The sequence below is a fragment of the Alternaria ventricosa genome (genome assembly GCF_023758065.1).
Source record: "Alternaria ventricosa strain BMP 2768 chromosome Unknown scaffold_7, whole genome shotgun sequence".
NCBI classification, from domain to species: domain Eukaryota; kingdom Fungi; phylum Ascomycota; class Dothideomycetes; order Pleosporales; family Pleosporaceae; genus Alternaria; species Alternaria ventricosa.
Window position 1 is genome coordinate 316159 of NW_026055687.1, and position 26571 is coordinate 342729.

At 54.0% G+C, this 26571-nt stretch overlaps 7 protein-coding genes across 7 annotated transcripts; 5 read left to right on the forward strand and 2 right to left on the reverse strand.

Moving 5' to 3' along the window:
• Positions 1 to 530: 530 nt before the first annotated feature.
• Positions 531 to 1178, forward strand: J4E93_004858 (uncharacterized protein; the record flags this gene model as incomplete). Its single annotated transcript, XM_049342783.1, has 1 exon — positions 531 to 1178. The coding sequence occupies one exon, from the start codon at positions 531 to 533 to the stop codon at positions 1176 to 1178; it is 648 nt and encodes a 215-aa protein (XP_049199783.1).
• An 855-nt stretch (positions 1179 to 2033) lies between these two features.
• J4E93_004859 (uncharacterized protein) lies at positions 2034 to 6589 on the forward strand (the record flags this gene model as incomplete). Its single annotated transcript, XM_049342784.1, has 4 exons — positions 2034 to 4361; positions 4420 to 6079; positions 6131 to 6306; positions 6560 to 6589. The coding sequence occupies 4 exons, from the start codon at positions 2034 to 2036 to the stop codon at positions 6587 to 6589; spliced, it is 4194 nt and encodes a 1397-aa protein (XP_049199784.1).
• A 287-nt stretch (positions 6590 to 6876) lies between these two features.
• On the reverse strand, positions 6877 to 11829 carry J4E93_004860 (uncharacterized protein; the record flags this gene model as incomplete). Its single annotated transcript, XM_049342785.1, has 1 exon — positions 6877 to 11829. One exon carries the CDS (start codon positions 11827 to 11829, stop codon positions 6877 to 6879), a length of 4953 nt encoding a protein of 1650 aa, XP_049199785.1.
• Positions 11830 to 12754: 925 nt separating this feature from the next.
• J4E93_004861 (uncharacterized protein) lies at positions 12755 to 17099 on the forward strand (the record flags this gene model as incomplete). Its single annotated transcript, XM_049342786.1, has 2 exons — positions 12755 to 16174; positions 16236 to 17099. 2 exons carry the CDS (start codon positions 12755 to 12757, stop codon positions 17097 to 17099), a joined length of 4284 nt encoding a protein of 1427 aa, XP_049199786.1.
• An 889-nt stretch (positions 17100 to 17988) lies between these two features.
• J4E93_004862 (uncharacterized protein) lies at positions 17989 to 19668 on the reverse strand (the record flags this gene model as incomplete). Its single annotated transcript, XM_049342787.1, has 1 exon — positions 17989 to 19668. One exon carries the CDS (start codon positions 19666 to 19668, stop codon positions 17989 to 17991), a length of 1680 nt encoding a protein of 559 aa, XP_049199787.1.
• Positions 19669 to 20611: 943 nt separating this feature from the next.
• Positions 20612 to 22407, forward strand: J4E93_004863 (uncharacterized protein; the record flags this gene model as incomplete). Its single annotated transcript, XM_049342788.1, has 3 exons — positions 20612 to 21456; positions 21508 to 21741; positions 21816 to 22407. 3 exons carry the CDS (start codon positions 20612 to 20614, stop codon positions 22405 to 22407), a joined length of 1671 nt encoding a protein of 556 aa, XP_049199788.1.
• A 1790-nt stretch (positions 22408 to 24197) lies between these two features.
• On the forward strand, positions 24198 to 25692 carry J4E93_004864 (uncharacterized protein; the record flags this gene model as incomplete). Its single annotated transcript, XM_049342789.1, has 3 exons — positions 24198 to 24458; positions 24558 to 24624; positions 24758 to 25692. The coding sequence occupies 3 exons, from the start codon at positions 24198 to 24200 to the stop codon at positions 25690 to 25692; spliced, it is 1263 nt and encodes a 420-aa protein (XP_049199789.1).
• Between the last annotated feature and the right edge of the window lie 879 nt (positions 25693 to 26571).

Below are 26571 nucleotides of genomic sequence, written 5' to 3' on the forward strand. Positions count from 1 at the left end.
CATCCCTCAACCTGATCGAATTTTAGATGGGGAACTTGTTATGCGTCAAGCTCAAGAGCTGGATCGGATCCCAGAAGACCAGAGAGGGCCGTTGCATGGGGTGGCGGTAGGTATCAAAGATGTAATGAACACCAAAGGTCTTCACATACGCTCCTTCGCTTGCCGGAGGCTGACAAACCCCAGATATGCCCACCCAATATGGCTCCCCAATATACAAGGGACACCAGCCTGGCTTTGACTCGTCTGCTGTTGGAATACTACGCGCTGCAGGAGCTCTCATTATCGGTTCGTCAACGCAAACTTCCTAAGGGATGGTGTCTGACATTTTCCAAGGCAAAACGACGACAACTGAATTCACGGTGACAAACTCGGGGCCTGCAACCACAAACCCGCACAATCCAGCTAGGACACCGGGCGGATCCTCATGCGGGTCAGCTGCAGCAGTGGCTGATATGCAGGTTCCGCTTTCACTGGGTGTACAGACAGGTGGAAGCGTCATTCGTCCAGCGTCCTACTGTGGAACATTTGCCATGAAGCCTACCCACAACGCCATATCCACTGAGGGCCAAAAGATCTTCTCGACTACATTTGATACTATTGGCTTCTTCGCTCGTAGCATTGGAGACCTGCAGTTACTAGCAGACGTCTTTTGTATCGAGGATGATCGGCCACCAGAGCGTTTTTCACGGAAAGATGTTTCAGTTGCTCTTCTCAAAACACCCATGTGGTCCCAGGCAGGCTCTAGTACCATCAATGCCATGCAACGAACTGCCGCAATACTGCGCAATCACGGCGTAAGAGTAGAGGAGGTGTCACTGCCAGACGATTTTGGCGACGCAGATACCTTGAGGCGGTCGCAAAGGGCAATCACGAACGCTGAGGCCAAAGTCGCCTTTCTAAAAGAATATCGAATGGACAAGGCCAATTTGGACGCGTCGATCTGTCATCTGGTGGAGAACAAGCCTGAGCATGCCAATGCAGAAAGAATGCAGGCTCTGGACAGGCATGTATGTCTTCGTGGCATGTTCGATGGGATAGCGGCGAGCTACTCAGCTATCCTTGCACCAAGCGCTGCAGACGAGGCCCCACTGGGGCTTGATGATATGGGCAGCCCGATGTTCAACACCTTATGGACGGCAAGTGACTGCTTTAGCGTAATGCTGGAAAGCTGCCACTAATTTAACACAGGGTCTCCACGTGCCGGTCGTACATGTACCGGCCTTTGCGGGCACTCACGGCATGCCAGTCGGCATTTCGATTATTGCGGGAAGATGTCGCGATCGGCATCTTCTTTACATCAGCGAGATGCTCAGCGAGGCTCTCATGGCCGACGGACAGTGGCAACCGAAGCTTTGAGGCCCATCTTGTGTCACGGGATCTCTCTAGATATACAGGGGGGAGTACTGTAGTACTATGCGCGATCCTAGACATATCCGTGCAGCATGTAGGAAGGCTACTTACACGATGATATAGATGGCGTTGTCTCAGTACGCTGGCAGAATCCTTCGGTGATACGAACGCCGGATTTGGATAAGATCTACTGTGTGGCAAGATTACTCTACTAGTATTGGACGCCAGCTTACAGATGTAATGCATCGAAATGCGGTCTCGACCCGCGTTGCAAGCAGTGATTGGAGAGCGCAACGAGAGGTCCCCTGCCACGGTAAGCATCACACGCGATAAGCTACCCGGCCTTCGACGCGATTCGTTTGTTCACCCGCTACGAGTACGCCGTAATCCTCCAAGAACGTTGCCACCAATTCGGCAAGCCGGATATAGGCAGATAGTACCGAAGCGTCCATAACAGAATGTAGTCGACGCGCTCATCTTCAGCATGACTGTCGGATGACTTGGCCTTGGACGTAGCGATATTTGCAGTTGCACCTATGGTGGACTGCTCGAACCACACGGCTCTCAGCAGTATCTCTCAACGAAGCACCGAGACTCAAATTTTACGTCAGACGCCTCAGGCACGAACGCATACCGCCATTTCCTCATCGATACCGTAGCGTGCTAAGAGCCTTGAGCGCAACATGCGGCTCCTTCGACGTAGTAGGGATGGCAAACTCGAGTTCACCAAGGATCTTCCCGAGGACGCACGTCCTAAATATGCCATACTATCGCATACATGGCTACGCGACGATGATCAAGAGCTCACTTTCAAAGATGTTTTGTTAGGTGTTGCAGAAAAGAAGCCCGCTGGCTACGCCAAAATCCGCTTCTGTGAGGAACAAGCCGCGCGCGACGGTCTTGAGCACTTTTGGGTGGACACATGCTGCATCAACAAACACAACGCCGTGGAGCTCCAGGAGGCTATCAACTCGTTTTTCACATGGTATCGCAACGCTACCAAATCATACGCATATCTGACGGACGTACACACATGTGCGGCTGGAGAGGACCACGGTCAAAGCAAGTCCTCAACCTTTGAGTTTGAGTTCCGCAATAGCAACTGGTTTAAACGAGGATGGACGCTCCAAGAACTCCTTGCCCCAAAATCCGTAGATTTCTTTTCCGCCGACGGCGAGAAACTGGGTGATAGAGATTCCCTTGAAGATCTCATTTTTGAGGCAACCGATATACCCCGTGATGCCCTCCAAGGAGCGCCTCTAGAAAGCCTCAGTATCGAAGAGCGACTATCATGGACGAAGAACCGTGTAACAAAACGCAAGGAAGACAGGGCATATTGCCTGTTCGGTATATTCAACGTGTTCATGCCCACTATTTACGGGGAAGGAGATCACGCAATGACTCGATTACAACGTGAGATCAACACGACTGACGATGTCGAGATGGATCGTCTTCTGTCCACGCTACCGACCGTCTCCGATGCAGCCTTCAATTCACGCAATACAGAGCATGAAGCAACATGTCTTCCGAACACGAGAGTGGAACTCATCCGCGAAATCGAGCAATGGGCTCAGAGCCCTGAGGAGACTTGCGTTTTCTGGCTGAAAGGGCTAGCAGGCACCGGTAAATCTACTGTCGCTCGCACGGTCGCGCGTGACTTTTCCGATCGGGGAAATTTGGGTGCAACCTTCTTCTTCTCCGAAGGAGGTGGAGATCGCAGGAATGCGGACAAGTTCATGACAACGCTTGCATGGCAACTTGCGAACAACATACCTTCCGCAAAACGCTACGTTTGCGAAGCCATTAAGGAACAGACCGATATCGTGAACGCCTCACTCCGCGATCAATGGGCTCACCTGGTACTTGGCCCGCTGTCAAAGCTCGACATCGGCTCGTCTCCCTCTCCGATAATACTCATAGTAGACGCGCTAGACGAATGTGCAGAGGAACGAGATATACGGGTTATCTTGAGAGTCTTAGCGACCGCCAGCAGCTTGACGAAGATTCGACTACGAGTTCTTGTCACAAGCAGACCAGAGACTCCGATCCACCTAGGCTTTGACCACATCCCGGATGCAGAGCAGCAGGTATACGCCCTCCATGAGATACCAGAAGATCTGGTTAACCGCGATCTGATGCTCTTCTTTGAGGAAAACTTCACGCACATCCGTAAAGAACGTGGCTTGTCTTTTGACTGGCCTGCCAGGAAGACTATCGAACGCCTGGTAGAGATCTCGTATGGGCTTTTCATCTGGGCTTCTACAGCTTGTCGCTATATTCGCGCCGCCAGGATTCTTACGCTAGTGAAGAAACGCATATCGAAGCTCATACATGGCGATCGAGGCGGGCTAGGACCTGAGCAGCAACTGGACCAGATATACACCACTGTCCTCCGAGATGCCGTCCCCGAGGACTGTGATGACGACGAAAAACAGGAGTTCTGCGAGGAATTGAGGGAAGTACTTGGAAGTGTGGTGCTGCTGTTCTTCCCACTCCCAATGAACTCGCTAGCGGCCTTGCTAGAAGTACCTTTCTTGCAGGTCCAAGAGACGCTGCACGATCTGCGTTCCATTTTCTACATTCCAAACGACATATCATCTCCGATTCGTCTACATCATCCTACGTTTCGCGACTTCCTTCTAGATGAAAGTCGCTGCAGTGATACCAATTTCCTCGTCAACGAAAAAGAAACGCATCAAGCTCTAGCTCACAGCTGCATCAATGTCATGTCGAAGATGCTTAAGAGAGATATATGCAACCTAGAATCACCAGGTACTCTTGTCAAAGACGTTGATCCCGACCGGATACGGGCTTGCATACCCCCTGAACTCCAATATGCGTGTCTCTACTGGGTGCAACACTGCAAAGAGAGCGGCGCGCATCTTACTGATGACGACGTTTTTCACGAGTTCCTTCAAACCCACTTCCTTCATTGGCTTGAAGTCATCTGTCTACTCGGGAAAAGCCATGAGATGAGCGCAATCATCAGATTGTACCATTCGCTGCTCGTCGTACGTATCTCCATTCGCGTTGTCGGAAGTTACTTGTAGATGCTAACTTGCCCTTTAGGCTGCCCACAACAAGCGTCAGGGACCTTTTGTCAAGAGTGCAAGGCAGTTCTTCCTCGCCTACGAGTCAGTCAACGAACAAGCACCACTTCAGATCTATTGCGCTGCTCTTTTGTTCATTCCCTCTACGAACGAACTTAAGAAGCATTTTCGAACGCTATTGCATCCTTGCGTTCGAGAGTTCAGAATTGCCGAAGCTGCAATCCCCCCAGCCAAAGATGAATTCAACTACGTCAATGACCTTGCGTTTACTCCTGACGGTAAACAAATCGCGTCCGGATCTAACGTAGCAATGGCCAGACTTTGGAACGTTGCAACAGGAGCGACAATAAGTACATTTGAGGGTTCATTCACAGACAAGATCAGCTCTATTGCTATATCTGCAGATGGCAAACTTCTTGCAGGTGGCTCAGACGACTTCCGGGTAGTAGTGTGGAACCTCCAAACGAGAGAAGTTCGGTACGCGCTGGAGGAACATACAGGCTGGATCAACTCTGTGGTGTTCTCACCAGACGGGAAAGTGCTGGCATCCGGATCGATGGACGCAAACCTGATCCTAACGGACGCGGCTACAGGCAAAGAACTTAGGCGCATCAACAACCAAGGCGCCAACATCAATTCGGCTACTTTCGCACCTAACGGTTCGCTCATAGCCATAGGCTCTGTAGACCGAATGGTACGCTTGTGGGACATCTCACGCAAGACGAGCGATATGCGCGCGGTGTTGGACGGACATTCCGGCGCTGTCAACTCGGTCCGCTTCTCGCCCACTGCGCCCCGGCTCATCTCGTCATCAGACGACATGACAGTCAAGCTGTGGGATACAGTCAAAGAAGTGGAGATCAAGACATTTAGAGGACACACGCGAAGAGTAATGGCCCTCATGTACTCTCGAGACAGCCTTTTCTTTGTTTCTGGTTCTGAAGATAAGACTGTGCGGGTTTGGGATCCAAACAGCGGGGCAACCCTTCACACCATAGACCATGCAAGCGGAATCAACGCTCTCACGTTCTCTCCCGACGGTCAGCTTCTCGCTGCCGGTACGTTTGACGATGAAGTTCGGCTTTGGGATACAAGAACTTGGACGCTACGTGAGAAATTGGACGACTTCGAACATGGCGTTCCCGATGAGATGGTGGACAGCGTGCATATAGACGAACTTAACGTAACCGAGGAAGATTCCAAGGGGCACTCAAGCACAGTCAACTGCTTACTCTTCTCACCCGACGGCCGAACAATGGCTTCAGGTTCTGAAGATGCCACCATCAGGATTTGGCCCAACGGCGCCGAGGGCTCTCGGAAACTCAAAGGCCACTCCAAAGGAATAGCCTGTCTTGCATTTTCACCCAATTCTCGGCTGCTTGCCTCTGCATCCTCCGACCACACTGTAATACTGTGGGATGTCGACTTGCAGGAAGCTCTATACACTTTCAACGGCGACGAAAGCGCCATATCGAACATACGGTTCTCACCAGATAGTCGACTACTAGCCTCGTGCTCCGCCAATGGGCGAACTACAGTCTGGGACACAGCAAGAGGAACAATAGTGGGCATGCTCGAAGCTCACACACTGTCATGCAACGACATTGCCTTCTCACCGGATAGCAAAATTCTCGCGTCATGCTCGACAGATGGAACGGTGGCGCTATGGAACGTCGTGAGTAAGACAGGTCATATAAGCCTCCAGGGTCACACTGCTCCTGTTACTTCAGTAGCCTTTTCGTTCAACGGCGCACTCGTTGCGTCGTCCTCAGAAGACGCAACTATCAGGCTCTGGAACAGAGACGGATCATCAAACGGCACGATACCGGGCTGTACCCATCAAGCCAAATCGGTCGCATTTGCGCCGGATGATCGATGGCTTGTGTCTTGCTCGGCTGACGGAACCGTAAGGATATGGGATGTTCACACCAGGGAAGCACGCGGGCTAATACACACTGGCGTTGGACTGCAAAGTGTGTCGTTCTCTGATTGCAGTCGGTATCTTGAGACCGACAGGGGTGTATTGGACATTACCTCCTTTGCTTTGAGTCCTTCTTCTCACGCTACCACCAAGAGGCATGCTCTCTTTGTTAGTCATGACAGAATTAAAAAGGGCAGCGAAGAGATAATCTGGCTTCCAGCAGAGTACCGGGCTACAGCTGTGGCTCTACAAGATCACAGAATTGTGATGGGTCACGTTTCAGGCAGCATCTCATTCATAGACATTAGCTAAGCTGATGGGTTCTCATTGATGAATTTCACAGGGCAGTAATTTAGGTGAACATAACAAGAATGAGCAGCGTGAGACTCATGCTAAGATACCAAGACTTGACTATCTATCTAGCTAGCCAGCCGACAAAACGACTGACGTCCTTTCTAAACCATCCATCAAAAGCAAATGCACAATGAAAAGGATATGCAGCAATTCCACTCTTACACCCAAAACAACAACACACCGACCGACAACCCCGCGAAACTAACCAGTCTGCGTGCCTACATCAACACCCTCGACGCCCACCGCAGGAGTAGCAGCAGAAGCAGGCTGAACGGGCGCTTTCCTCTCCCCGAAGTTGTGCAACCTCTCTCCTATAAGATAAACCTCATCCCTAACAACCAACCTCCATCTCACGAGCAGTCTGACAACCGCCGACGAAGCCCACATGACTACCAAAGCAAGTCCCACAGCCGGGAAGCTGAAGCGCCAGAGTAAGTTCTTTGTCGCTTCATTCGCATTACGGTATAGCGTTCGACTGGTGACAAACGCCAGACTGGATGGAACGGCAATAGCGACGAGGAAGAGCGCCAGCACAGGGACGAGGAAACAGCGTGTCGCGATCTTGGCGTTGGGATAGAGCCAGCCATCTCTGATAACAGCTTTGAACGCGCGTGCAGGACGGGAGTTGCGGTTCGCGAAGACGAGGCGTGCGGCGAGACGGGAGTACAAGAAGCCGAGGGTCCAGTCTTGGATGACGTGGACGACGTGGGGTTCCTTGGGGCCGAGGTAGGCGTGCAGGGGCATGAGGAAGTAAAGTTCTAGGAGGACGGCAAAGAGGAAGGGGATGGCGAAGATGAGCGTTGCCCAGACGTATGAGAAGCGGAGGGCTCGGCCGCCAACGCGCGAGGTCGTTGCTGCGATGCTCTGGAGTGTGGACATGGGGTCTGGAATGGAGCGATTGAGCGAGGAGATGAACTTGAAGGCGTGGTAGGCAGAGTAGCCGATGCTGGCGAGCGTGTAGACGCCGAGAGAAAAGGCGTGGATGTCGTTCATCTCAACGGTTGGTGGAAGGAAGAGCGAGAAGAGATAGCGGCCGAAGAGGAGGGGTAGGATCGTTACGCTTACTCCTGATAGACCCATAAAGATCCATATCGTGACGATGAAGCAGAGAATGCGCACGCGGAACCATGGTGGGATGAATACCATTGACACGAGATCAGAGTTGTGCACTCCGCCCTCATTCTCTCCGTCTTTGCGCACGTTGTCGCGGTCGACTTCGACGAAGACAGGTTGGCCCTTGGGGATGCGAGCTTGATCGGAAGCGGGTGCACGAACGTATCGGCCATCGTCGCCTTCTTGCGCAGGAACTTTGTCGCCAAAGAGGAAGTTGGACAGGCGGAGGAATCCAGCGCACTTCTGGAAGCACCATTTGTAGATGGCATGCAGACCCTCGCTAGGCTTGTAGAACTTGATGATGACCGGCGTGAGGAAGTTGTAAAAGAGAAGGTCGAGCGGGAATTCCAGTGATGGAGCTTCGGTAGTCCAGTGGATTGGCAGGACGTTGGTAGTAGCACGACTCAAGGTCCATACGACACCGCCAAGGCATACAATAACGAGTGCTCCATACACAAGAGCGCTGAAGGCGATCTTGCGAAGTTGAGTCGTAACGCTACGCTCTAGGACGTCCCGGACAGGATGGAAGGTCGGATCATCTGGGTCGCGGATGAAGTACAGCACACCCTTGCGCATGATCTTGCGGCACATGGACACAAAGAGCGCGAAGTGGAACATGTAGCAGGTACCGATAAACCAATGCACGAATCCAGATGTCCATGGACTCTCTCTCGCGAACTGCCACCGGTTGTACAGCGTAGCGTTCTGGAATAGTGGGAGCATGGCCAAGTCGAGAAGCAGCCCGCAGTACAGCGGGAATGCCAACATCTCAATACTGATGATAAGGATCACCTTGAGCACACCTCCGGCTTGTTGTAGTATGTCAGAGAGGATGCGTTCGATCCTTTGTCCTTGCTGTGACGAGCTGAAAGGTGTGCGGCGCCTGAGATATATCGCACCAAGAAAAGCGAAGAACCCATAGCCAGCAAGTATTGCGATCAGGCGGTCGCTCGCAGTCCATCGCTCCAATGCAGTGTATGCTGCATCGGTGCTGCTGTTCGAGTCTAGATCAATGGTGATCTTGTACGACTTGGCCGTCCAAAGCCATGAGAGCAGAGAGCTGCACTGACCATAGGTAGTCGTAAAGATATCTTGGATCAACGAGGGAAGGCGTCCAAGAACCCTCAGCACAAGCTTGGGCGGCGAGTCTGCTGAGATCTCTTCGATGATGGCGTTTGCAAAGCTGCTCGTCTCATTGAGCGCAAATGAGGTCGTGTTCTGCAGGCTTCGTAGTGAAGCGTGTGCGTTGAGCGTGAATTGGGTGTAGCTGGGCTGAGACGATAACGGTGAATCCATGAACATCTTCCCGATGCGAACCATGGCACTCTCTGCAAGGGAGTATGCTGGCGTAGATACTGCCCGGAGTGGACCATCTATGGTTTGAGACAGTTTCCCCAAAGAACACAGCTTGACCAGACTGGAGACGGCATAAGAACTCCAGTACATCGTACCAGCTACGAGGAAGAGTGTGACGTCGACTATGAAGTCCGTCACTGCAGCGACCACCTGTAGAGGAATTTTGAGGAGTTCGAGAGGACTTCCCACCATTATGATGACGAATTTACCCCAGAGATAAGGAACCCATACAGCGCACGCCAGTGTGCAGGTGATCAGCACGGCGCTGAACAGGGCGTTCTGGAAAAGACCGACAATGGGTCCTTGCATACCAATGAGCTCAAGTATACCTTCCAGGTCTTCAGCGTCTTCAATCGCTTCCTGGTCGTTGACATCTATGCCAGCTTGTGCAGCAGCAGCAGCAACTTCAGGATCTTGGGGCGCAGCATTGCCATGATCCCGCGGTTCGTTCCCTAAAAAGGGCACAAAAGGCGCTTCGTCTGCAAGATCGCGCACGATATGCTCATCGTTGCCTCCTTCTTCGGCAGGTTGTGCCATCGGTGCTATGTCTCCAAACATCCAGTCCAATACTTGGTTCACTGGATTTTGTGGAGGTTCAGGTGCTGCCGGTTGTGCGTTGGCTGGAGCCGCAGGCTGCTCGTCCGGGTTTTGCTGACCCACTTCAGAATGTTCCTCGTCTTCGCGGGTGGTCGAGTCTTGGTCAGGTTGGCTACTGCTGTTGTCGACTTCAATCGTAGTATCGACCGTAATTGAGTTGTCCAGATGAGTAGAACTGCTTTGTGCGGAAGACGTTGACTCGTGTAGATTATCCTCCATACTGGCGTCGACAGCCTTAGCTTTACCCTTGTCGAGAACATGTTCTCCTTCCAGCGCTTGGTCGGAGTCATCTTCTACAGCCTCAGGGACTTGCTGCCAGCTTCCACTGCTGTGCTCGCTATCCGGTTCATGGTCCGATGCAGCCTCGGGTTCTTGGTCGGCTCGTTGGTCTGCGTTGTCGTCATCTTCCCACGATTCGGGTACGTTTTCAGTACTTTCCTCGTTCGAAGCTGACGATTCTGGTACGTTCTCGAAAGACCATGTATTACCCTCTTCTAGGCCGCGACGGATCTCTGTCGCGATAAAGGATTTATCGCGTGCTGGCATGTTTGGTCTGTGCGAAGATGAAGACGACTCGGAACCTTCAGCATCTGGTGCTACGCCTGAAGGTTGGTGGAGTGACGAGGTTCTTGCCGGAAAGCTTGAGCTGCTAGCCTCGCCGTCTTCCATCATCGCCCGCTCAAGAGCCTCGTTAAAGCTCTGGGATGGGACCCCATCGTCATAGGCATCCGCAAGCTCATCCGATTGCATCATTGACCTCAAGTCACCCGACAGACCTTCGCGTACTATGTTGCGAACAAGCTCGTCGCGTTCTCGGCGGAGCGAGGAAGACCGGCGAACGCGGCGTATCGTAGGTTCGGCAGCCTCGGGCTCATCGTTCTCGCGAGTGAAGTCTCCAGGTGCAATTGGCTCGTTTTCGTGCGCATTTCCAGGTTCATGAGCACCTTCCACATCCGTGGCCTCTCCGGCCACTTCGGCGTCCAAAGCGTCTAGAGCGTCTTCCAGCTCGCCCTCATCAACGACCACGTTGTCAACGATAGCCTCCTCTTCTATGATGGCAGCCCTTTGCGCAGCAGCATTGTCACCAAGAGCAACCATGTTGATGACAGGCTGTTGCTGAACCACCCACTCCCGGATCAAGAAGACAAGGATAAATGCGACGACAACGAGTAGAGTGATGATCTGCCCCTCTATCACGTCGACAATAAAGCGATTGGCGCTTTGAGATTGGAACCAGTTGAAGAAGGGGACGTCAGAGAGTAGTGACGGGCTGCGAATACCGAGATGGTCTGAGGTAGTATTGGAAACGGTGCCGTTCATGTCGACGAGAGAAACGTGGGTGGTTGTTCTGTCGGCTTGTGCAAGCTGGGAAAAGGGGTATGGGACACCAAAGAAGACTCGTTTGGCGTAGGTCCAGAGGATGGACTCGCTAGCCGTGGAGTTGTTTGGAGTATATGTTATCTTCATGGGCCCGACGGTACTTGCCACATGCACCGTCGAGTTGCTGCTTTTGGCGGTATCGAGTGCGGAGCGTATCAAGTCGATATCGCTAGGGGCCAGTCCTCCACCGGTCGCGGGCATTACTGACGTCTCAGGTGTGTCGGTGAACATGTCTTGTGACCAGCCACCATCACCGACCCAGAACAGGCTGCGCCATACGACGCGCATGCACCAGGGGAGTAGGAAGAGCCAGACAGCGCCTACTAGGACCCCTCGGCACCAGGTTGTGAACATGTTGAGAACGTGGAGAGCGGCGCGGCGTACGAAGACAGTCGTGGGTATGCGATTCGGCATGCCGGGGTGGTATAGTTTGGTGAAGCGGAAGGATGTCTTGCACAGTTCGCAGTGCTTCTTCTGGGTGTGGGACAGCCATTCCATCAGGCATTCTTGGTGGACGTATTTGATGCTACCGCTGCACTTGCAGGGAAAGAACAGAGGCTCCTCGGTGGTGCCTTCCCCGCGACATATCCGGCAGGTGTCGGCTTCGTCTTTGTCCATGGCTCGGTCGTCGGAAGTCTGGGGGGCGTTGTCGTGCGCGGGAGCATCGTCGAAGAGCCCCGCGGTGAGGGGTTCGGCATCGGTTGCCATGGCGGAGGGGGATTAAAAGTATACACGTGGTAAGAGGTGGGTTGTATCGAATCGGAAGATATGGTTCGGGTTCGGGCAGATGCCGCACAAGTCGAGCTCAAGTAGGCATCGGAATCGCAGCGAGGGAGCGGCGTGAAGAGGACAGGGCGTGCAGCGCTGCGCGAAGAAGGACAATACAGATGCAGGGAATTAGGGACGTGAATAGACCTGGGGGGAAAGCGCACAAGGGTGGATGCGGCCGGAACCGTGGTTGCGTGTAGCAGCTCTGGCGACAGAAGTGGTGATGTCGCCGCCGCCAGACAGTCTCGGTCTTGGCACTCGAGCACCCCGGGCCCCTGGCAGAGCGATGGCAACCTAGCCACTTAGTGCACGTGTAGGGACAATTAATTGTTTAGTCTGGTACCTGGGACAGGCGATCGGATTTGCACATGCATGGCGTGTCTTCGGTGCTTGATCAGCGTCACAGGGTCCTACAGCACGGGTGAAGGCATCCAGCCCTACATGAGACGACGCGAACCGCAGGGGCAGCCTGAGGCACTCGACATGTCTGGGACTGGGAAATCGCGACAGGCAGATTCAGAGACTCTATTTCCTCTGCCGTCTCTCTCGCCCTATCGCGTAATTGAGCGCTCCCTACCGCCTATCGCATGTCCAAACCTTGATCTTGCTATCGTGTTCCCGCGTCCGCACGTGCAATTACATCACTGCTGCAGCTCGGTTGTCGTCCCCCCAGCGCTAACAGACAAGTTACTTCGAGCAGCCATCGCCATTATTCAAGAGACATCAACAACCCAGACGCTGCCGCCTGTCGCTGATTTTTGTACGTAGCCAGACCCCGACTTGCTGCGGCAGTACCACTAATACGCACACGCAGAAGCTGGTCAGCCACACAGCGTCACCGCTTCATCGTCCACCACACGCGAGCATGGCCGCCCAGGCCAACGGAAGGGCGACCAAGTCCAAACAAAATGGCAGCCTCAACGGGTCCGCCAATGGCACCGCCAACGGCCACGCAGAAAAGACGCAGCTCACCTCGCGGTCCGCTCGCTCGCGGAAGCCCAGGCGGAGTCTCGTGGGCGCCTTCACGAGCATGATTGCGAGACTCTCCACGTGGTATCTCATCATCACCTTCCTGTTCCGGTGTCCCACATCGCTCCACCAGCTCAACCACGACTCTCCACGCGTGTGCAAACCCTACTTGCAGACCCGGTCCTTCGCTGCGCCCTATCTCGACCCCTACTACGAGACCTACGTCGCCCCGCAGATTGAAAAGGTCAAGCCCTACACGACGCCCATCACCACATTCGCTCAGGACAACTACGCAACCTACGGCGCACACAGGGTCGAGCATGCCAGGAAATATGCAGAGGCCCAGTACGAGAAGTCTGTCCAGCCCCAGCTGCAGAATGCCCAAAAGCAAATCAAGGGCCAGTACGACGTATACCTAGGTCCTCATGTCAAGAAGGCGACGGATGCTGCTGCCCCGTACTACAACGACCTCAGGACTAGCTCCGAAGAGATCTACCACCTGACACTGCTCCCGGCCTACGAGCGCTCCAAGCCCTACCTCCAACAGGGCCACGCATATGGCCACCACGTCCTCGTCGACATCGTCTATCCCCATGTCCACACCGCAAAAGATGCCACCTGGGCCTTCCTCCTCCGCACTGTGTGGCCCCAGCTGCGCGTGCTATACGGAGACAACGTCGAGCCTCAGTTGGTTCGTATCTCTGAGCGTCTAGGCCGCTACAGGGACCAGCAGAAGATTGAGTCTGTCGTCTCTGCCGTCGATGCTGAGACGAGTCTCCCATCTCAGTCTACCAAGGACACTCCCACCATCGCAAGCTCCTCCGCCTCTATTGTCCCTCCCAGCTCTACTGAGGGATCTGGCTGGGGTGTCCTTGACGAGTTCTTCGGCAGCGAATCAGCCAGCACAGCCTCCAACGAGCTGGAAGCAAAACCAACCAAAGTCAAGCCCTCTGAGCCTAAGCTCACCGGTGCTGAACTACAAGAGAAGCTCAACCAGGACCTCCGCGACTGGCAGACCAAGTTTGCTACAGCCGCAGACAAGGGCTCGGAAGATCTCGAGGTACGCGTCGCGGAAATCACAAAGCGACAGGTCGACAATGCTGTCAATGGACATGGCCAGGCTCTGGTTGTTAAGCTAGAGGAGACTGCCGACGCGACCATTGCTAAGTTGAAGAGCTACATCAAGAAGACTATTCAATCACTTCCAGAGGATGCTTCAGACGCCGAGCTTGAGGCTGCGTACGAGGACTGCGGCGCCAAGACCCGCGAGTTCGGTCTCACCGTCAAGGAGCGCGCTCAGGACATCCGTGTCTGGAAGGCATCATACGATCAAGAGACTGACTCCCTGGTACAAGCTGCTGTCAGGAGCACTGTTGAAGTACTTGAGAAGATCCACAGCCTTGGTCTCCAAGAAGTAGGCATGCGATGGGCGTGGACTGATGGCGTCACATACAAGGACTGGCAGAACTACCACAAGCTCAGGAACACGCTCAACGAATGGCAGGCCGAAGTCGAAGCCGTTGGCAACAGGCACGAAGGCCTTCGCGTGGCCCACGAAGAGTCCAAGAAGCTTGAAGACAAGGCTATGGCCATTGCGTCGGACATGGTTGCCGAGCTGGTACGCTTGAAGGATGTCTCCAAGTCTAAGATCTGGGCCGGCGATGCTAGCGATGATTTCTCTGACAAGGTCTTTGCGCCTCGTGTCCGCAAGGCTGCCCAGCAAGTCATGGATAACGTTGAGGGTGCATCGTCCCAGATTGCCGAAGCGATCCAAGGCAGCTCGACACCGCTTGCTGAGAGTATTGCATCGTCTGCCAAGGACATGTACTCCGACGTCTCTTCGCAAGCGTCCGAAGCCGTTCAGGGTAGCTCAACACCTCTTACCGAGAGTATCGCATCCTCTGTCAAGGAGGCAGCATCCAAAGCCTCATCGCAGGTTGTAGAGGCCGTATCAGGTAGCTCAACTCCTCTCGCTGAGAGTGTTGCGTCCTCCGTCCAACAAGCTGCATCTGATGTTTCGTCCCAAGCATCTGAGGCTATCTATGGTGAACCTTCATCCGAGAGTCTGCTATCTCAAGCTTCCGCCAAGGCGTCTGAAGTTATCGATGACACCGCATCGAAGGCCTCCGCAGCCTACGAATCGCCTAAGAAGGTCTGGGGTGGAGCCAATGCGCAAATCATCGCTGAAGCGCGGGAACCTGTACTCGATGAACCTCTGGACGACGACGAAGTAGTCGACACATACTCTAGCAAGGTACAGAGCGTGGTCGCCGACGCTGGAGATCGAGCAGCTGAGATGAGCCGAGCGGTCAGCGAAGCGCTCCTCGGTCCTGCCAAGACGCAAGGTACCGTCGAGTCTGCCTCGTCCATCGCAAGCGAGCAGTACGCAAGTGCTCTTGCTGCTGCATCAAGCGTACTGTACGGTACCGAGCAACCGGCTGTTGAGAGTGCGACCAGCGTCATTGCCGACAAGTATGCTCAAGCCGTGACTGCGGCATCATACGCGATCTACGGTACCCCAACGCCTACAGCCATAATCAAGACTGTTCAGGTCGAGGCAAACTCACGATACAATGATGCTGTTAGCGCTGCGAGTAAGCAGTTCGAGAATGCGAAGGCCCAAATGTCTCTTCTGATCTCTGGAGAGCCCCAGCCTGCGCACCAAACCATGCTTTCCTACTTTGAGAAGGCCTACTCCGATTCCCTCGCAGTCGCTAGTGAGCGATTGTCGAATGCTATGCAATACACTGAATCAGTGAAGAGCTACGCTGCCGGCCCAACCCAGGGTTACTTTGAGTCGGTCTCCTCCATCGCATCATCTCGCCTCGCTGAGGGCCTCAGCCAGGCTTCTGCTCAGTTTGCCGCACCTCAATCGACCGGTGTCGCTGACAGCGCTCGCCGACAGTATTACGAAGCTGTGGGCCTGGCGCATGCCCGTTATTCGGAGTTTACTGATGCTGCATCGAGCGCTGTATACGGTCCCCAGCAAGGCACGATTGAGTCTTTGGCTCCGGTGGCGTCCGCATCGGCCGCTTCTGCTGCGTCTGTTGTATCTGGATCTGCCGAATCTGCCGCGTCGTACGTGTCTGGTTCAGCACAGTCGGCTGTCGCCAACGCCCAAGCTGCCGCTGAGTCAGCCGCTTCCCAAGTCAGCTCTGGTGTCATCGGTTCAGAAACCCCGTGGACTGAATCGGTCGCCTCTCAAGCCAGCCAGAACTGGGAGGCACTCATTGCTCAGGCCAGTAGCCAGGTCTACGGCCAGCCTACACCATGGGCAGAGTCTGTATACTCTCAAGCTGGCGCTTACGGTGCTCAGGTAAGAACTCCGTCCGATGAATAAACCCCCTTTGAGATATATGCTGACTTTATACACGTAGGCTACCGCTGCCGCTGCTGCACAATATGCCGAGGTCCAGGCTCTTATCTCAGAGCTTGTCATTGGCAAGGAGCCCGACTTCACCGAGAGCGTCATGAACCGCTTCGCTTCCGCTTACTCCACGGGTCTGCCCGCAGCCATGGCTTCTGCCCAGTCCTATGCCAGTGAAGGTATCAACGCTGCTAGTTCGTACGCGGGCGATAGTTACGATGCTGTCACCGACGCGGCTGCAGACGCGTATGCTTCTGCTTCGTCAGTCGTCAGCGCCGTCTTTACTCCCCCGGCTATGATTGAAGATGTTCTGAGCCAGGCTAGTGCGTCTTTGGATCTTGCGGTTGAGAGTGCTTCTGTCGCTCTCTACGGAACGCCCAAGGGTGCCGCTGAGCAGGCCAGCGAGTCAGTTGCGAGCGCTTACTCTTCCATCCAATCTCAAGTGAGCGAGAAGCTCTACGGAACACAATCAGCTCAAGATAGCTTTTCGTCAGCCGCGGCATCCGCCCAAGCTGCCATCAGCGAAGCCATCTTCGGCACGCCTACAGCAGCCGACTACGTCGCCTCAGCCACAAGCAGTGCCGGTGGTGTATACAGCTCAATCTCGTCTGTAGCCAGTGTCAACGCGGAGTACATTGCCTCTGCTGCTAGTGAGAACGCAGCCTACGTTTCTTCAGCAGCCAGTTCCGCCGTCTACGGACCTGAGCAAGGAGCCATGGAGTCTGCCAACAGCCGCATCGCCGACGCCGTAGCCGCCGCCAACAGCCGTATTGCGTCCATGTACGCAGCTGCATCTGGTAGCGCTGAAGAAGCTGTCAGCAGTATCTCCAGCGCCGCTACTCAGGCCACTCAAGCTGTGAGGGATGAGTTGTAGACTATCGGTGGAGGGAGCTTGTTTCTTACATCTCCAAATCATCATCATACTCTCAACACATCACAAGATAGCACACTCGCTACGACACGACACCAATATGTCATCAAAACACCCCCACCACCACAATCGTAACGACCAACCACCCTACACACCCCATCACTATCATCTCAAACACACCACCCACAACCAAGGCCAGTTGACCTGGCCCACGAACCACGGAACACGGAAAGGAAGGAAAGGAAACCAGGAAAACCAACGAGGTAATGCCTATGTATGTAGCTATGAACCAGTCTCAGTCTCTTGTCTTTCTCTATATCTGCTCTTGCGTTTTCTCAGGATTAGCCCGACTGGATTCCGCTTTTGTTCTTATGCCAGCAAGCAAGCAAGCTCTAGCGTTGTAGTCTAGTTACTAGTTCGTTTTTTCTGCGACGGAAGAAGTGGAGAGAGTAATGTGATATACCCTTTTCGTTCGACTGAGATGTGTGTTTCTATTTGCTGTGCTGTGTTGAGTGTGATTGAGAGTGAGGTTGGTGGTCGATGTGCATCACATAATGTTCAAGGTGAAATGTATGGGGAGAGAATGTCTTTGATTATCGTGACTTCCGTGTCATCATGTATTGCTTTGAGTGTTACTACATACAAGGTCATTAACCTTCATTCGTTCAGAGACCTCCATCGTCGTTCCATCCATCACTGGTATACCCTGTCCAAAGTCTGTACATCCAATCCATAGCATCAATCTCTCATCGCGCTCGCTGTACAAAGTTGAAACCCTCGGTTCAAAGAAAAGTCAAATCGCTCTATCAAGAAAAAGCCCAAATAACGCCAAGAAGGGGGTATGCAATGCCGAATCATACTACTGAAGAGAAAGGGAAGGAAGCGAAGCAGTCTAGTCGCTGTCGCTCAAGCTGTCCCTTCGGCCAACAGCGCGGACACCACCACGACGGTAGCCATCCATGACATCTCTGCCGCCCCTCTCCCTCCTCGCGTTAGTCGGGACACCGACCTGAGACACGCTCTCCATGGGGTGCACACTGCCGGCCTGGCTAAGACCGGGGATATGGCACGGGTAGCTCATGTGGCCCTGAGAATCACCGTTGGTAGTGGTGAAGATGTCAGATGGAGGGGGAGCAGGGCGCGAAGTGCGGTGTTGCTTGCGAGGCGACTCAGAGGTGGGACGCGAACGCGAGCCTGAGGGGCGGGGACGAGACTCGGAGGTTGGGCGGCCGGAGCGCGAGGTGCGGTCTTGGGAGGGGCGGTCTTGAGATGGGCGGGCTGAGCGGGAGCGGGGCGCGTGCTTGTTGGGGTCGGAGTAGAGGGACTTGTCGGCGTTGGGACGGTAGTCGGAGTAGTAGCTTGACTCGGTGACTTCAGAGGGGGCGCTGCGCTCCGTCTTGGGGGCGGCCTTTGGAGGAGGCGGCTTGGCGAAGTCAGAGGTAGAGACGCCAGTGTAGACGGTTGCGGTGTCGTCGTCGCCAGTGGTGAAAGAGTACGCTGCGGAAGGAGGAGCACGGCGAGGTCCAGACGGGGCCTTGCTCCTTGTGGGAGCGCGTGTTGGTGTGCCGGCTTCAGATGGGGCGGTGTACTCAGTGTAGGCGCGGGTGTAGTCACTCTCGGGGGAACGGTACTCGATCATGGGGCGGGTAACTTCAGCCATTTCGGGAGCTTCGGAGGGTGTGCCGTGCTTCTTGGACTTCTTCTGCTCTTCCTTTGCGCGCTTGGCCTCTGCCTTTTGTTCTTCCTTGCGGGCTTTGGCTTCAGCGGCTTCCTTCTTGGCGGCTTCCTTTTCGGCGGCTTTGGCCTTGCGCATGCGTTCCCTTGCGCGCATCTCCTTGGCTTTGGCTTCCTTCTTGGGGTCTTTGACTTCCTTGGCGTCCTTCTTTACAAGCGGTGCGTTACTAGAGACCTGGGAGCCGCCGACTTCAGAGGGTTGAGAGCCGGAGTAGTCGGTGTACATGCCATCGCCAACGCGGTTGAGGCCACCGACACGGGCAGCCTTCTCCTCGCGGTACTTGCGGAGCTCAGGGTCCTTGTAGTCGTTGGTGTGGTCGCGGCGGTGCTTCTTATGCCTTCGTCCATCTCCGCCACGAAGGCCGCCCTCGCCCCTCTCGGCGTCGCGGTATTCGTTGGGGTCGACACTAGTACCAGACTCGTCCGTGTAGTTGAGCTCGCTCTGTTCGCCGAAGTAGCTACCGCCGTGGACGACACTGCCACCACCGAGCTTGGTGCTCTTGGTTGCGTTGGAGAGCGTCTTTCCGTCAGGTCCCTTGCGTCTCAGCACAGTTGATTTGTAGTCCTCCCAGTCGTTGTCGCGCCACTTGAAGCCACCGTTCTTAGCCCAGAAGAAGAACCAGATGGCTCCAAGGGCGAGACCGACACCGATGAGAGCAAACAGAGCCTGGAAGCCGGGTCCGGAGAGATCGTTGGGTGGGCGTGCGCCTGCTGAGGCGAGATTCTTGTATGGCTCAGGTTGGTCACGCTTGACCATTGACTTGGCCAGCTGCAGAGCATTCACGGCCATGGGTGAGAGTGCCTGCCCGTCAGCGGCAATGTCGGGATGGGGCGCCATGGTAGGCGAGAGGGTGGTGGTGGTGTTTTCGCAGGTGCAGGTCGATTATAGCGAGTCGAACAGCGAATGCAACTGGCAGAAAGTAGTCAGAGAGTATTCTGTAGCGTTGGTAGTAATGTGTAGTGTGGGGTTTGGAGCGTGGAAGCGTGGCTCCCGTTAACTTTTGGTTTGGAGCGTGTTGGGTGCGGGTGGCTGGTGGGCAAATGCAGGAGGTTAGGACGAGGTTGGGGACGCGAGCCGACGTCACCCAAACAAAGTCGTTGATGCAGCAACAGCACGGCCGCCAACTTCAATCCAGTTGAATGCCACGCGGCGTCCCGCGATTGATTAGAAACCTGTCTAGTTCAGACGGTACAGCACACCATCTCAACAATTGCCCTCTTTTTCTTTACCGCTTTTTGACGCGACGCGTAGAATTGAAGTCGGCGGTGAGGCCATGCGCGCCAACGATCGCCTTCGCGAAGAGCCCCATAAAGGGCTTGCAGCGCCCTGCATCACGTCTTTGCGGGAAGTCCACATCCCCGGACTAGTCTCATGTCTCGCGCATACCGTAGTAACCGTCGTAAACTCAGCGAAATCTTTAGCGCCGTCGTCCCTTCTCCTGTACCTGCATCCGAAGCATCCTCCAGGAAAGCCTTGGCAACCCGTGAACGCCCTGCGCTCAACCTCAATGGATGCGACTGCATCACTGACAGCTGACAATGAATGCATTTTCCTCCCCATGCTTCTCCCGATGATCGAAGTTCTCGACCCAAATAGTGGACCCTGACTTTTGACATGTCGCCCGTTGTAGGGCGTGAAGCTAGTCACCAAAGACTTTCCTCTACCACAATTTTCAACGAACCTGCTAGAAATGTATGAGCATTGTAATATCCTCAACAAGTTCTTTCCACTCTAGAACCGGAACAACTGGACGTTCATATCCCGTTGAAAAGGTTGGAAGATGGCGACACAGACACAAACAGCGATTGAGGTCTTCGAGCTCCAGCCAACACCCAAGACCACAACCGTAAAACCCACCTACCATCCACCACGGCCATCTCAAGATGTCTCGAATTACTATCACTGCACATCCGACACCGAATCATCCACCACATCATCCCTCTCCAAACCGTCAACCCTCCGGACTTTCCTCACAATCTTCACCCCCTCCTTCGTCGGCTTCATAGCCAGCTTCACCAACGGCATCATCACAGTCGGCCTCCCCTCAATTGCACGTTCCATCGCTCTCGAACGCTCTCTCTACTTATGGCCTTCCTCCGTCTATGGTCTCACATCCGGCGCCGCACTTCTCATCGCTGGTTCTGTAGCCGATATAGTAGGTGCTAGACCTGTCGAGCTCACTGGCATCATCTTCCTCGGTGTCTTCACGCTAGCATGCGGGTTTGCACAGACCGGCGGGCAGCTTGTCGCTTTCCGGGCTCTCCAAGGCGTGGCGCTTGCGTTGCATTTACCTGCATCTGTCGCCATCATCACAGGTGCTGTTCCGTCTGGAAGAGCGAGGAATCTTGGGTTTGCGTGTTTGGGGTTCAGTCAGCCGCTTGGGTTTGCTGTGGGGTTGGTGTTGAGTGGTGTTATGATTGAAAGAGCGGGATGGCGGTTAGGGTTTTACGTGACTGGAGGGTGTACGTTGGCAGTTGCTGTGGCTGCGGTCTGGACGCTTCCTAAACTCCCTTCTCAGAATCAGGATGGTGTGGCCGCGCTTTGGAAGAAGGTTGGTAGGGAGATTGATTGGGTTGGTGGTATGATATCTAGTGGTGGGCTGGCTATTCTGGCATATGTTCTTGCGTACGTGTTCTCCTTGTTCTCCCGTGCTCGACAAGAGCTAACAGCAAGCAGTATCATCAGTGCCGACCTGACAAGCATTCGCTCAGCCGAGACGGCCTCGCTTCTCACTATCAGCATCCTCCTTCTCTGCGCCTTTCCAGCCTGGATGCACTATCGTGAGCGACGTGGAAAAACAGCCCTCGTACCGAACAAGCTGTGGAACAGTCTCCCCTTTGCGAGCACATGTATCATGGTCGCACTCTCCTATGGCGTCATGAATTCCATTGAGCTCTTCTCCAGTCTGTAGTACGTATGCCCCAACATCACCCACCATCTTGCTGCGTAACATGCCAGAAGTCAATATCTAACCCCAAGTCCAGTTTCCAAGAAGTCCAGCACGCCTCCATGCTAGCAACATCCCTCTACCTCCTCCCCAATCTCCTAGCCGGCGTCCTAATCCAAATATCCGTCGGTCTATTCGTCCACCGAGTCCCTGCCCGCTGGCTCGTCGCCGGCTCCGCTTTCATCTGCGCCATCTCGCCTCTCCTCATGGCCGTCGTGCCGCCAACGTGGAGCTACTGGAAACTCGCTTTCTGGGCGCAGATGTTCGCCCCGTTCAGTGCCGATGTCTTGTTCACCGTCGGTCTCATCATTGTGAGTGATAACTTCCCGGAAAAGACGCAGGCGCTCGCTGGTGCTGTGTTCAACACCGTGGCGCAGTTTGGTATGAGTTTGGGTATGGGTAGTTGCCAGGTTGTTGCGCTGGGGGTGCAGGTCAAGAGCGAGAGTACGGGTACTGATGGCCATGGCGATGGTGATGATGGAGTTGCGTTTGAGGGCCAGGATAATGTTGCTGTTTTGAAGGGGTATAGGGCGAGCTATTGGCTTATGTTCGGGTATATGGTCGTTTGTATGATGATCGCTGTCGTGGGGCTGAGGAAGGCGGGCAAGGTCGGACTGAAGAGAGAGTGAAGGGTCGACGATACGGGAATGCTATCGGAAAGCACTCATCCGGTGTCGTAGCCGCTAGAGGTCGACAAGAGGTCAAACAGACCATCTGAGACCTGACCTAGAGCTACCGGTTGAAATGTATGAACAGTAGTGTCGGGCTCCACACCGTGTACCATACCACGGTGGAAACCAGCCACCATGTGACGAAGTGTTTCAAGTTTGTCATTATTCCACCTTGTCTTTCTCCTACTATCAAATTGATCAAGCGCACGTGGCAGAATGCACTCCACAAGCACAGTATTACCGAGACGTAAAAGGTGTGGAATATCTTTGCGCTGGTCTCTTGTGAAGGTGTCGGCCGTATGACTCTCTGTACGTAAGTCGGGAACGCGCAAGCGGCGTTGACAAGTAGCAACGACATGGCGAAAATGTGAGAATGTGTGTTGAGGGAGTCTGAAGAAGATGAAAAAAAAAGGTTGTGTGGAAGGAATGCGACGAAGAGTGACAATGAGCCAAGATCATGTTCAGTTTTTGCAGTGGCTCTACCAAGTTTCGCGTGTACCTTATGCTGCCCACAGCCACTCTTTAGCGAATCTGGGAACGGTCATAACGAAGGCCATATCGATTCGTTCAGTATGGAACGTTCTCGGTCTGTCCACTCGCCAGTAATTTGAAGGAGCGAAGGGAGCCGGGTGCGCGTCTTACTGTTGCACCTCCACGGGGTTCTCTATATTGACAGTCCAAACTGAACAGGCCTGCGGACTACATTAAGACAAAAACCTGTGAAGTAGGTGATCGCACGTCGATGTAGCTCCTAGGGTGTTTAGGTTTTAATTAGGTTGACGTGAATCGATGTGCAGGATGAACACACGAACGATCGTTGCGCTCCATGGCGTTGCCATGATCGCCGCCAAGACAACACGTGCACCCCGCCCCGCCACAGCGAACCTCGGAACGCTTCACAGTTCCTCCACAATTTTTCCATCTCGTTACACATGACTGAGTGGCTCAATACACGACCATTATGCGGAGTCAATCGAACAGTTCACCAGATGACCACTCACACTCTACAACAAACACACCGCGTTCAGTGGCAGTAGCGCCCCCGCAGCCCACCTGCCCGACTGGCATTAATCTCCTACGGAGCAAACGCTCGCCCAGGAAGCTGTTTCCACTGCGATGGTAATGAATATCCCAAGGCCACGATAAGCTCGAAGGCGACCCAAGCATCATGCGCCTAGACGGATCAGCAGGGGACCAAACCGCCATAGCCAGCGAACTGCCTAAACCAGTAGGCACGTAAACGCCAAGGTTCACCGTCAACGAATGGTCGCGCGTTGGTGTTTTTATGATCGTCTCTATCTCGAATTTAGCAGCACCCGATTCAGGGATCTTCTTGTGTTCGCGCTCGTTTCGTGCTGATTCCATTGCGATTGCTTTGTTCTTTGGTTGGTTGGGTACATGATGACGCTGGTTTGCCGGCCCCGTTCAGATCAAAACCCAAACAAAAAATTGACCTAGGAGTCCACATTACCCTAGGGATTTCCCAAACTTTCGTTTTCATACTAATGTAGTCTGCCGCCACCTGTTTCGTTCCTTCCGTTCATAGTGCTAGCGACCGGGTCGGCGCGAATCTGGGGATCTTTGACGACCTTCCGCATCTGCATTGGAGGAGCCGGGGCTAACCTTTTAGTGCCGGTATAGAGCAGGGCTTCGCAATATCATCTGGTCTACGACTGAATATATAGGTAGCGCAGTTGGTGCTTTCACCTGGAGTCCCTCCTTACGCTTCTTCCTCATCTCTACATACCATGAAGCTCCTCAGCATCGCCCTTGCCTCTTTAGGCCTAGCGTCTGCGGCTACAGTCAACACCAAGAAGATCAACTACGATGACTGGAAGGTCTACCGCGTCAATGTCGGCTCTAATGCTGCTAAGATCGACGATGTCATGAGCAAGCTTTCACTTGACTTGTGGAAAGGCAAGCCAACATCTAGTGATGTGGTCGACGTTATGGTGCCACCTTCGGCAGTCAAGGACTTTGAAGCGTCGACAAAGGATATAGAGGGTAAAGTAACCGCCACGAGTACATTTAAAGATGTTTAGCTAATTCTTTGATAGTATTTAGCCTCCTAGCTACGATTTCTTTTCTTGACATTAACAACTGAATAGACCAAGGTCATGCACGACAACCTTGGCCGTTCCATCGCAGATGAGCAAACTGTTAGCATATATGCCGGTACGTTTCAACGTTCCATGCCATGGAAAAACAACCTGGAAGCCTACATTCCCCTAAACTTTTGCAAAGTCCAACATCTAGCGGCAACGTAGGCTCCAGGGATGACCTAGAACTTGCACTAACAATCATCCAGCCGGTGCAGCACCAAGTGCCTCTTGGTTCAACGCGTACCACTCCATTGCCGACCATATGCAATGGATCACAGATCTCGCCGCGGCGTACCCAAACAATGCTGAAGTAGTCTCCGCGGGCAAGTCAGTCGAGGGCCGCGACATCAAAGGTATCCACATCTGGGGCAGCGGCGGCAAGGGATCCAAGAGAGCCGTAGTGTGGCACGGCACAGTTCACGCACGAGAATGGATCACAACAATGGTTGTTGAGTACGCTGCGTACCAGCTGCTCACATCCACTGACTCCACCACGGCTGGATTCAAGAACTCGTACGACTTCTACATCTTCCCCATCGTGAACCCAGATGGCTTCGCCTACACCCAGTCAGCCGACCGTCTGTGGCGCAAGAACCGCCAGACTACTCCCTCGGCGTCTTGCGTAGGCCGCGACATCAACCGCAACTGGCCTTCCCACTGGGACCTACCCCAAGGCGCTTCGACCTCTCCCTGCGCTCAAGATTACAAGGGCCCGTCTGCAGGCGACGGTGTAGAGACTAAGCTGCTCAAGGCCCAACTCGACAGCCTAGCCGCTGGCCGCGGAATCGCACTGTACATGGACATCCACGCCTACAGCCAGCTTTGGATGTACCCATACGGATACACATGCTCCGGCGTCGTCCCCAACTCCTCGAAGTATGCTTCCCTTACCAAGGGCGCCATCGCCGCTGTCAAGGCTGTACACGGAACTACGTTCACAGGTGGCCCTATCTGCAACACTATTTACCAGGTCAGCGGCGACTCTGTTGACTACGCGTTCGAGGTTGCCAAGGCCAACTATTCCATGACCGTGGAGCTGAGGGACACCGGCAACTACGGATTCGTCCTGCCCGCTGCACAGATCTTGCCCAGTGGTGAAGAGATGTGGGCTGGATTGAGGTACTTGTTAGCGAACATGTAGATTGTTGGTTTTAAGCAATGAGTAGGTGTTGACGGCGTTTGAAGAGTGGTGGGATGTAGCGATACCTGGAGATGGCGATAGCATTCTTTGATTCCAGTTAACAGTAGAGTCAAGAGAGTACAACAAAGTGATAAAGCGGTCATTAGCCCCATTTGTTTGTATCCTGCCCATGGCTATGACTTCAAGAGCTCATAGTACTTCCCAGCTCTCCGACCTCAGCGACGACAACAGCAAGGCCCCTCCCCTACTCAGTCTTCTAAGCTGCGTCAAGCCACGAACAAGTAGCCAGCTCCCCATCATGACAACGCTCAGAAGGCCGACAATGCATAACGGTCTTCCAGAACCCGTCCTTGCACCTGAACAGCACACCTCCGTTTCCATTGTTATCCCGCAACATGCACTTTGGCACGCCTTCCACGCATCTGCGGTCTAGCGCATCGTCGCGAGAAGAGAGCGTAGCGTCGACGCATTGGGATGATGGCGTATCCATGCAGCGACATGTGTCGCGTGCCTCCCAATTTCCGTGCTTGCAAATGTTTATGCCGTCGTAGCCGCGGTTGAGAGTAGTTAGACATTGTAGCTCGCCTTCCATGCACTGCGCGGGTGAGGGGAGGTTCACGCTGTTGCTGTTATGGTCGGTGCGGTCGGAGAGTATGCCACGTGGTACCGCAGTGCTGAGGATGGTTGCGGTCAAGCTCGTGACGATGATGATGATATTGAAGTACTTCATTGTGAAGACGTTGGAGACAGCAGGTGGATTGTATAGAGGGTTGGTACGGTAGAAAAGACTGATGATGTGAGATAAAGGTCGGTGTAGGACCGGAGGGGAAAGAGCGCTGCTTTCACTTAGCAGGCGCAGCGAAAGGTGAGGAAGTGAGA